The sequence below is a fragment of the Quercus robur genome, chromosome 11 (genome assembly GCF_932294415.1).
Source record: "Quercus robur chromosome 11, dhQueRobu3.1, whole genome shotgun sequence".
Lineage (NCBI taxonomy): Eukaryota > Viridiplantae > Streptophyta > Magnoliopsida > Fagales > Fagaceae > Quercus > Quercus robur.
This window is the reverse complement of record NC_065544.1, coordinates 46,024,704-46,036,702: the sequence shown is the minus strand read 5'-3', so window position 1 is coordinate 46,036,702 and position 11,999 is coordinate 46,024,704. Positions and strand designations below refer to the sequence as shown.

The window sequence follows — 11,999 nt, the reverse complement described above, 5'->3', positions numbered from 1 at the left end:
TTTCAAAACTAACAAACTCGGTCCCTAAACAAAACTTGATCTTTAAACTGTTATTCATTTTTTTCTTTTATCTCTAATGGTAATTAGGGACTAAGTTGGTCATTTTTAAAAAATTTTAAAATGTCTTGGACTAACTATTTAATTAGAGACCAAACTGGTCTGTTTTAAAATGTATTGAAATGATTCTTTTATATGATTATTTTATCCTAAACATAAAAAGTGGCACCCCATGAGAGAGACCTATATGAGAAAGATTTTAGGTCTCTTTTCATGAACTATGGGGGCTTCGAACAAGAGACCTTAGATTAAAAAGAGGGCACCTATGTTGCCAGACCAAACACCATCAGACCAAAACACCTACAGTGCCATAAATGAGAGCATGCTATTTTCTTTATGCTTATGACACGTCACGTTCTCTGTCCTCAGCGCGCGTCTCTCACTCTCTCGCTCCCTCTTTGTCTCTGGCTCTGTCTCTGTCTCAAACCCTAGAATCGCAGCCCCAAGTTCACAGGCTTAAACCCTAGCAGTACACGACGGTTTCAGAGGTATTTCCATTGCTACTTTCTCTATTTCACGTCTGGGTATCTGATAAATTTTCTTAATTTTCTTTGAGATTTTGTGAATCATGATCATGAATAAATGAACGGTTGTCATTAGCTCTGAGTTTTCTTGTCCAAGAAATGAAAAAAAAAAAAAAAAAAAGGATTAAAGAGGACTAGGAGTTAGATTGTGGTTCCTGAGTTTCATGCGGTTTTGAGAAATGAAAGCAATGCCCACCAGGTGTTTGATCAAATTCCCCAAAGGGTTTGTGTTACTTTAATGCTAAAATTTTTGGAATGCTCTCAAGCTGTGAAATGTGTTTGTTGGGGGTGCAAAGTATTTACTCTAAGAACATGTGTCATTGTCTAGAACTCTCATGTTTAAGCTAATTTTCATTGTAACTAATCTGCTTAGTGGACTTGGTACTCATTAGATGTCGGCACTAGATGTTTAAATGATGAACTTGCTTTTAAGTAAGCCAAATAATGCATTTGTAAGTTCGGTTGAGTGAAGGTTTTAGTTTTACTAGTGCATCAAACTATTGAAAAAAGGGATAGGTTTTTATATATATATATATATATATATATACTTTTGATGCAAGGTTTCATGACGCAATGAAGCGTTGGTGATTTTGAGAATTAGAAATGTAATGTAGCTATTTGGTCTACAATGAATTGTGTTGCAAATTATGTATACCAGAACCATGTTTAAAATGACATTTAACCACGCTCTTTCTATTTCTTGGAGAAATTTTAAAGGGTGAATTTCACTTTACATTCCTATGGTTTGGCTTGTTTTAAAGTAAAGTTACTTTACCCACCTGAGGTCACTTCCATTAGACTTACCTAACCCAACTAGTCCCTTTCTGTTAGAAAAACACTTTTAGGTTATGTGACATAATAGAAAACAGATCTAAGCCACTGTCCACAAATTCTTTCTCCAACCATCTTAGAAATCCAATCTCATGGCCCAAATCTCTTCCATTAAGGCAAGATTCAGCTTCTACTGATTGCGAGCAAAAGATATACTTTCTATACTGATCTCGTCTCTCATAGGTAAGATCGTGCTCTAGGGTTTGAAACTGTAAAGGAGAACTGTCCGGAAGCATTAGTAGTGCAGCTTCCAAGGGATTCTGGAGTGGAAATTAGAGAAGAAAGCATAGAAAATGGTCATGATAGTGTGAAGGGCAGTGCCTCCCAATCAAACCATGGAATTGTTGAAAGCCCCATGCCTGACAACACTGGATTAAAATCAGTATCACCCTGTCCTCTTTGTGGCTTGACGAGGAGTTTCTGGTCAAAGAATGATAAGGGACAGTGTTAACTGTTAAGTGAGTTAGTTTGGAGAAAATACATGTTGTGATACTCAAAAGAATGCAACTCCTGTAACAATAAATATGGGTAATCAAAACTTCACCTAGGTGTTTTTCTAATATCAAAAAGGCTGTTTACAAAGTAACATTGGAGATTTGAATGGAGTTGATAACTCAAGTTGAAAATTACTGCCAACTGTCATGTATGTGGGAGGAGCTCATTCAAACTTAACAGTGGTTAATGGGAGATTGAGCTAAGTATGGATGGAAATCCTGTTTTAAGACCAAAGGTTCATTAGTATCCCTCCTAGTGGCAGCGTCTAATTAGCTTCAGCCTTCAGTTAAGAGCATTACAACAAGATTTTGTAGTCTAACTTAAAGTGAAATGGTTTCTTTTCCTGATTATAGAGGAGAATTATTATTTAGAGTTCCTTGTATATTCATCTGCACTTTGCTGTATCGTAGTAGAGTAGAGCTTGAGGATATAGAAAGATTGAGCTTTGGAGATGTCTTTAAGGCAATTTCAGTTTGCTTCCAATTAATTGTGTCTGCAAAATTGCTTTGGAACTGTGTGGTCTCATCAACTAGGAATGGACATAACAAGTGAACAGTCTTTTGTGTGCAGCAATTCTTATGATGAACCATCAAAAAACCATTAGAGAACAGTCTTCTGTGTGCATTATACTTTTTTTTTCTTTGGGTCATGCATACGCAGCAGTTTCCTCTTTTCTTCTTGTCCTTATTTATTTATTTAAAATTCTGTCCGTCAATCCTTGGGTACCTACTGTACATTTTAAGTTACATTGCCTAAATAATAGTTTAGTCAGGTGATTTGAACTGGATGATGAGAAGAAGTTTCTTTTTAATTTCTTAAGATTGCGATGGTCTATTATGTGCATCAAACTTCCTTAATTTCACTTGGATACCTGGAATACCAAAAACTTGGGTCACGGGATGGGATTTATAAGTTACTGAGGGAAAGAATCTGTGGAGTGGCTAGATTCATTTTTCTATTATGTTTCATACCCTAAAAGTGTTTTTTTCTAATGGGCAAGATGGGTTACGGAAGTCTAACAGAGGTGATCTCGGGTGGGTAGAGTGACACTTTTTAAACCACGAGTAGGCAACTTTAAAACGGGACAAACCACAGGTTGGTAAAGTGCAATTAACCTATTTTTAAATTATGAGTGATTTTTTTTTCTTTCAACAAAATAAATTGAACATATATGATGAAAGATCAATTATATTATGCTTCAGGGTTTAATATTGGTAATCTATTTTTTTGGTTGGAGTTTGAGAAGTTATAGCATATTATTCATTTTCCTCCCCTCAAAGTGGATTGCAACCAAAAAAAAAAAAAAAAAAGGATAAAAAGAATTCACTTTACTATCTGAATCAGTTTAAGGTTTTTAGAATGCTTTTGCAACTACATATCGAACTTAATTTTCGTGTTAATTGTTCACCATCTGCATAGCTTTATCAAATACACCAGAAGACCACTGTTTCATTGTAAGCTTCTAACTGCTTTGAGCAGAACAATTCTTCAGATCAATATGTAAACATTTCTACTGGTGTCAGACAAACACAAAGGGTTCTGATATGGATTCTTTTGACGATATTCTTGGCGAACCAGCCGCCAACCGTGGTAAGTGATTATTTTGAAACTACCCAAAGTTGTTGTGTTTCATCTCTGTATTTGAATCAAGAAGTGATGGTTTAATATGAAGTTCTTGAATTTTGAGCAGCTCAGGCTGGTGCTAAGTTTAGACCAAAAGCTAAACCACGGCCTAGAAAAGAAACACCTGCCTCGGTTCATCCGACAATCAGTAGCAGTACAGAAGAAGACACTGCTATACTACCCATTACCAATGTGGGCACATTGGAATCCATTCAGCCTGCTGATGTGGATAATAAATTGAATAATGAATTTGGTTCATCTATAGCTAATTCAGCAGAAAATATCACAAAGAACAATGAGGGTTCATTTTCAGGAGTTCCAAACTTAGATGATACCACAAAATTGATATTAGTGAACCCTTCATCACAAGTTGTTGCAACCAGTGAGGATGTGGTCTCCATTGATGCGCTACCTAAGGAGGTTGCAGTGACTGATATCAATGGTGACTGGCACTTTAGCTTTAGGCAATCGGAAACTGAGGTAAAGATATATTTTTCTTTTAAATTGTATTTGCCATTGCTGCTAGTTGAATTGTAAGCTTTACTACTACGAAACTTTTGGTTTTAGGCAGACTCTGTGGGGTTGGATGTAGACCCTTCTGCTGACATATCTCCTGAGCCTGTTACACTTACCTCTGCTGGCTCAGATTTGAAAACATCTGTTCAGGCTCTTGATATTGCAGATGATAGACTGAGGGATCCATTTACCTTATCCTTCTCTACCCCTGAGATTGTTGGGACTAAGGTGCCAAGCAAAGAGTGTTCAATTTCCGATGATCTGCATTCAGAGGCTGCCATTTTGGATGGAAATGGCAAATTACATCCTAACAACAAGAAGTTGGCCGAAGAGGTAAGACATTTATCTTTCCTTGTATTGGTATATGGCATCTAGATGATCCATTAATTCAGAAAATCCTCTTGGTTTTAGGTTGATTCCTTGGGATTGGATTTGGACCCATTTGAAGATAATCTTCATGGTCATGTCACAAATAAATGTAAGTTATGCTTACAAACTGTTGTTGAGCTTGTATATGAAATTCTATTCCAGTATAAGTGGTTTAAGAAGTTTCTCTTTACTCTTGCTGTAGCTAGGGGTGGTGGCAAGTTTAAACCCAAGGCTAAAATCCGCCCCAGAAATGAAACCTCTACTTCACTCCCATCAGCTCCTTCAAATGCTACAGAGGAGAAACCTGTTACGCTAAGTTCCACAAGCTTAGAAACAGAACAATATGCTCAGCCTGTTGCAGAAATTAAATTGACAAATGAGGATGGTCTATCTGCGGTTACCTTAGAGATTGTGGGCACTAGGGAGCCATCAAAAGACAACGAATGTTCATTTCCTGACAAGAGAATGTCGGAATCAATCAAGTCTTCATCCCAACTTGTGATGGGAGAGGATGTTGGCAGTAGAGATGCGCTGCAGTCAGAGGTTGCAATGTGTGATAGCAACAGTGTTTGGCATTCTAGCATCGGAATGTTGTCATCAGAGGTAGAGACTTGAATTTCCCAAATCTGGTTTCTGCATATTGCTGATATATGATTCTAAGTTTCACTAATAAAAAGAAAATAATTTTGGCTATAGGTAGATTGCATGGGGTTTGAATTAGAGCCTTTTGGTGATAATGAAGGGGAAGGTTCTCTTTTTCATGCAGAAACATCTACTCTTCTTGCTTCCAATAATAAGGACATGGAGGAAAATTTTGGTATTCCTGCTTGTAGTTCTGTTGACTCTTCAGCACTCAGGGTTTGTGATGCTGCAGAGCCTCATACTTGCTCTGATCCTCATATGGCCCCAGACCCAGTAACCTGCAGGGAAGATGCTTTTTCTAACCAGTATGGAGATTTTCAGATTGAAAATGGAAGGTTGGAAGCAGAGGTGAAAATTTGTAACTTTGCAAGAAGTACCGTGTTTGTTTTATTTTGTTAAATTTATTTTTTAATATTGTGATTAATTAGTCAAATTGTCATTAGTTTCAGGAAGCTGGAACCTTTTCTGGCATGGAAACCCTAGATTTTATGTCTGAGGCCAACATTGCATCTGGTATGTATTAAATCAGTTGCATGCTTTATTCGTTCTTACTCTATTTTGTATTCTAAGTTATTTGTTCATTTCATTTTTAGGACGGCAAACTGGCAAGTTTCGACCCAAGCCCAAGATGAAAACTGGAAAAGAAAAACATAGCACTGCCATCTCTCACCCACAAGCTGAGTCTGTTTTGCATTTGCAAGGTCCTCAGTTGGTTACTTCTGAAACTGGGTACATGGCTTCAGTTCCTGCCTTCCCAGCTGACTGTGTACAGGATGACTCCATGAGGTTCGGTGAATTTATTCCCTCAGATCCAGCCTCTGTCATTATGATGAATGAAGAATTGAGAAACCTTGCAGAATCTTCTCACTCAGATGGCCCTATTTTGGGGGATATTCTGCATTCTGAGGATGTTCCTGAAATTCCTGTAGAAGTGGTAATTTCCATTATAACAGTTTGCCATGAATTATTCTTTGACAGATGATAAAATCTTTTGCATGTTAATTTGTTCTTAGCCTGTTTCTGTTCTAGAATGCTAAGATTGGAAAGGGGGAAGCTTCTACAGCATCAAATCTTCCTCAGAAACAGAAACAATCTGCTACAGCTGGTGAAGAGAATGATGGTGGCAAATCATCAAGGAAGCTGAGAAAGCGAGTAGCTTTTCAACTTACTGATGAGCAGGATGATGGGGCTAATGATGATTTTTCTGCTGAACCTCCCAGTAATTCTAGTATAGATGAAGATGAAGATGAAAACAACAATGATGAATATAAAGTGGAAAGTAAATCCCAGAAGAAAAGAGCTCCAAGAAAGTCAAAGAAACCTGAGGCTGAAAATGGAAAACCTGTACGAAAGCGTAAGAAGGCCAATGAAGCAGCAGATCAGTCAACTGAGAAACCTCCCAAAAAATTTTCTCATTCCACTCGTCGAAACAGAAGATGTGGTAAATGAAATTCCTGAGCCTCTTAGATTGTGAGATAAAATGCTTTTGCATGTACTTATTTTCATGATCAAGGTAGGATGTATTAACAGAACTATTGAATTACTCTATTTTTCTTTCTTAGTGGACAAAGCTTTGCTTGAAACCCCGGAGGATGAGATTGACCCTCAAAGGTTGCCTATAAAGGATCTTATTCTGCTTGCAGAGCATAAAGAGCGATTAGCGGTACATAGAACTCTAATTCTTGCAGCAATGTTGTTTGAAATACTTTTTTTTTTTTCATTTGTAACATTTCCTTTTCTCTATTTACTCTGTCTATGCTTCTATGCTAGATTCAAAATTGCTAATTTTCTTTTGCCGTTCCCCACCTGCCCACTGATGCAGAGCAAAGAGGCAGCAGCATTAAAAACACCCTCAACAAATTTAAGGTACCTGTATTTTTAAAATAGGATTTATTTTTGGTTTAGGTCTTTAGGTTGATAGCTTCCCTGAGTACACCTCTGGTGTAGTTGGTATGTTTTCTTTTTAATAAAATTGTTTTGTTACTTATCAAAAAAAAAAAAAAAAAAAAAAAGAGATCTTTAGGTTGATGGCGTCCTATTTTCTTTAAGTTGCCTGCAGTGTTTGTTTGCACTGCAATCAGTAGTCAAATTGCAAAGTTTTGCGAGTATCAGATGACATAATGTCTGTAGGCTGAAATGTACTTTTTGTCCCTAAGTTTGGTTCAAATTTGATATTGTTTCCAAATCTAAAATTTGTAGTTTTTCCTGTGAAAATTTAAAAGGTATTGATTTCATCCTTCCGTCTATCTACCATTAAAGGACTTGTATAAGTGTTTTTGTCTTTTTTATCTTATGTACATTCTGTCTTAAGCTTTCTCAGATTCTTGGAGGTTGAAAACTCAATTGCTAATTTTTTTTGTTTAAACCCACATGAAGCTACAATTATCATATAAAAGAATTTCTTGAATTTAACATAGAATTGTATTCTAGGGGCAGGATGTTGGGGGTCAGGTGGAATGAGGCTAGTTTTTGATGTAGTCGTGTGCCTTTTTAATGTTGTGACAGCAGAAGCTTTAATGCCAATTTTATTTGTGAAAAATACACAAAATAATAAAAGGAAAGCAACACAAGACACAAAAGTTAACTTGGTTTGGTAAACTCTATGCCTAAATCCACAGTCACTGTCATTTAAAAAATCCACTATCAATGATGAAGATTGCACCACACTCTCAAACTCTTACAAACATAAACTGACCTAAATCCCTAATACACTCAAAGGTGCTTTCACACTAACATGCAAGACAAAATAAACAAAGCTTTGTCTTCTAACTCTCTCCCTTCCCCCACCGCCCCACAACACCCCCCCCCCCCCCCCCCCCCCCACACACACACACACACACCCAAAAAAAGCTACCCCTCAGCACCAAACCTTTCCAATGCTATCTATATAAGGCTTTACATATTCCTTGGTGGATGAGAAACATAGTATTATTCCTGTACAAGGAATAAATTTTTCTTCCACACCAAGAAAACTCAAATATGTAATTAAGTCAAAACCAGGTCCAAAATATTTTCCTCATGGGCAAGACTTAACAGTATCTATTTTGACCAAAAAAAGTGTCATTGTATCAGAAATTATGTTTGTTGGCATTGAAAGTTGAGTGTGGCATTTGGTAATAATTATGTTTTACTATTCCTGGAGTCACTTGCTGTCCATTGATTTATTTTTTGTCACAATTCTTTTCTGTGCAGTTCTTCTAATTCATTTCATGAGGAAGACCCTTATAATGGAGAAGAGGCCTTTGCTTCAGAACAAGGCAGAGGTTCTGATGATGATGAACCAAATTATGAGGTTCCAATAAGTGACCGTCTGATTAATTACCAATCATACATGGACAAAACACCTAGAACAAGATGGTCAAAACAAGACACAGAATTGTTCTATGAGGTATATAACATCACATTAATTTTCTTGACACCACTTTCCATTGATAACCATTGATCATATGTGATTATGAGATATCACTGTTTTAGGTTTTTTGTCATTGTGAGTAAATAACTAGTCTGTTTCAATGAATGGGACTGCCAAACTGAAATTAATTTGGTTCAGAACTTTTCTTATAAATTAGTTGGGTAGGTGCAACAAACAAGTAGCATTCACAAATCCAAATGAATTGGCCAAATTGTTATCACTTTAGTGAAATTTCTGAACACGTGCTCTCCAGTGATTAAAAGCCATAATGGAGGAGGATGGAGTTATGTTCAACATGGCGTAGGGTGTTTAGGATTAGTTAGGTTTGAGATCCTCTAAGTGGCTCTTTAGTTTATGGAGAATCTTGAAGATTTACCAAATTAACAGCTTCAGCATTATCAAGCAAGTATTCATCCGTGTTGGTGAATTCTGGAAAGTTGCCAAATGAATAGAACTTGTCAAGCAAGCAGTTGTTTCCTTACTGGGCCTTCAGCATTGTTATGTGTGGGTTTGTCAGGAGATGACAGTTTTGGTAATTTCTGAATAGATGTACAAGTGTTTTACATTTTTGCATATTGCTCTGTATTGCTTATGCCTCTATAGTGACGTTAGAATAAGGTTTCTTAGGACTTTGTATTATCTCTGTGATATTTGCTGTAGTCTTTCTTTCTTTTTTCCTTTTTGAGAGAGAGAGAGAGAGAGAGACTGGTAAGTTACTCCATCTCGATAGATCACATCCCTTGAAAACTGATTGTTATCACATCCATGAGCTCCATTATTGAGCTCGTGCTCTCATGGAGCTAGCTTTACTGAACCATTGCCAGCACTGTGGTTTCCAGAAATCAACGATACTTGAGAGATAGGAATTTATTGACCATGATATGGCAGCTGAATTTTTCTTTGTACAAATTTGGCTTCATTAACATAGAATATCAAAAAGAACTTAATTGAGGAAGGAATGGGATTGAGATTATTCATTTGGCACTCTTTTTCTATAATTCTTGACTAGTCCTTGTAAGTTGACTCATAAGCTTTACTATAATTCCTATATACACTGAACAGTATTGTTGCAATCCCAAGGCCAGCATTAGCAGGAGCCACATTGCATTATGTCCCTGAAGGCTACCTTGAACTGTTTCTTGTTTAGCCATAGATTATCAATCTTGAGGAGCATTCTGTTTACCAAGAAACCTTAAATAGTTTCAGCTATGGTGTAAAAATCACATGTCCTCTAAATGCTGCTTTTAAGAATATCTTTTGATATTTGTGTTCACTATTAGTTGAAGTCCCAAACCAACCCTATAATTGCACTTACATTAGAATTAACTGGGTGCCAGAACCTCATTATGTCATATAACATGACCAACATTTCCTTCCTCTCTCTCTCTCTCTCTCTCTCTCTCTCTCTTTCTTTTCATGATTTAAGTGCATCTTATTTTCTTTTAGTACTTTCTTAAGTGAGTCTAACAGGTTAAATTGATTTTTGGTTCTCTTGATCTGTCAGTTTGACCTTTCATTTGGCAGTTTAAATCATTTTTATACCAAGTAGAAGCAGCTGCACATGGAATTTTCTGCATGTAGCCATGTACTGCAGTGTAAACACCTTCAATGTTGTATAGAGGATGAACTATTTGTTTAAAAAAAAAAAAACAAATGCAAGTTGAAAAGCTTAAAACTTGAATAATGTCAGAGAGTCGTAGGGATGGGACAGTAAGGTGTATGTAATTTTATCAACTCCGTTTGGGACAATTTTAGTAAATTCCAGCCCCGGTCTTTTGATAGTTATATAACAATTTAAGTAATCTCTGTTTTAATATATGCTATAGGCTGTACGTCAGTTTGGGACAGATTTTTTCTATGATACAACAACTTTTTCCCGGCCGAACACGTCATCAAGTAAAGTTGAAATTTAAGAAGGAAGAGCGTCAATATCCATTTCGGCTTTCGGAAGCGTTGGCCAGTCGTTCTAAAGGTGAAGTCCTTCATTTCTTTTTATTCTCTCTCTCTCTCTCTCACACACACACACACACATTAATTTTTACTAAAGGATAATTGTAGACTTTGTAATAGTCTTAGCATGATTGGAGTTGGTTATTTCATGCTGTCTTGTATATGACCATGCGGGGAACTCAGCTTATCCATTTTCATTTTATACTAAAGGGAGATATTTATGGTTTTTATTAGAAGCTTCACCAAGCAAATTAGCTTGGATTCATTGCTTGGAAACGTGTGATAACAGTATAATTTTTCTCATGCAGATCATTCCCATTTCCAATTGGTGATTGAGCGGCTACAACAAGCTTCTCAGGCTGAGCAGCACTCTAACAGAGAGGACTCAGTTGGCGTGACAGGGGAGGAGGATGTGGAGGGATTGGAAACTGAAACTAATGTAAGCATTTTGGTAATCTTTTCTTCTATCTTCTGCTAAGATACAAATGCTCTTTGTGACAGACCTGGTGCTAATGCACTGTTTAGATATCTGAAGTTTAAATATGAAATGGTCATACTTATTTGTTAGTTCTGGTCATGGTTAATGCTTTTATAGCAAAATGTTATCGTTCTTTGGTTATGCCATGCCCGCAACTCCTGATGCTACTCGGCACCCTTATGTACAATAATGATATCCTTTGATGTGTCTGCAGGAGGCAGCAAAACCTGAGGAGGATGAGGAAGTAGTTATTAAAGACCAGGAAGTAGATTTTGCAGAAGTTCATAGTCCCTGTGAAGTCCTTATGCAAGTGATGATGGCCCTGATGACTGGATATAATTGATTATTAGTCATAAAAGACTATCTATTGGCTTTATTGAAAAGGATAGGAAATGCTAAAATGTTTCTATTGCTTATCGCAATGTAATCGGCCTATTATCTACTTGTTCTTGTGCAGGCTCATTTTTGATCTCGTTACATTTTGTTTTTTCAAAAAAATAAAAAATAAAAAATAAAAGGAAAGGAAAAGAAAAAGAAATAGAGAAAAATATATGTACTAGAATATAAGATGTAATTCTTGTGCTCATTAAATAGAATTCTGATTTATTTATGTCGAAGAATATATTCTAATACAATTATCATCCGCAGCATTTCAATATCTATTTGCAATTTGTATGTAAGGTTGTTAGTTATTGGATTTATCCAATAATTTAAATATGTTGGTGTTGACTGCACATAATTATGGATAATTGATTAGTGTTGACCTTGTTGGCAGTTTGAATTTTGCATAGAATTCTCTCAGAATAATTTAGACAAGGTGAAGCTATGTTTAATTGGTATATTGTCTAACTTTCATCATGCAAGTTGGCATTTAAATTTATTTATTTCATTCCTTTTCATAATGTCATATTGATAGTTAATTTGGTACTAAATTATGTATAAATAATGTCTGGATTCAAGTCTTGTGAAAATGAAATAAAGAAAAAAAAAAAGGGGGGGGGGGGGGGAGAGGAATTTTAGTGCCTTCAATCAAAGAAGAAATCACCAGAAAAAAGCCAGAAAGTCACAGAGTATCTCTCAATTGAGAATTTGTTTGGATACT

The 11,999-nt window shown here is 36.3% G+C and overlaps 1 protein-coding gene across 1 annotated transcript; it reads left to right on the top strand.

Moving 5' to 3' along the window:
* The first annotated feature begins 288 nt into the window (after positions 1-288).
* LOC126705629 (uncharacterized) lies at positions 289-11,690 on the top strand. The gene is given in 17 exon segments (XM_050404732.1): positions 289-545; positions 3,327-3,497; positions 3,598-4,010; positions 4,098-4,379; positions 4,458-4,524; positions 4,618-5,018; positions 5,112-5,405; positions 5,501-5,570; positions 5,651-5,991; positions 6,087-6,498; positions 6,620-6,720; positions 6,880-6,923; positions 8,250-8,445; positions 10,296-10,319; positions 10,321-10,441; positions 10,728-10,858; positions 11,112-11,690. Coding segments are annotated over 16 exon segments (3,072 nt in total). The 5' UTR covers positions 289-545; positions 3,327-3,451; the 3' UTR covers positions 11,241-11,690.
* Positions 11,691-11,999: the final 309 nt, after the last annotated feature.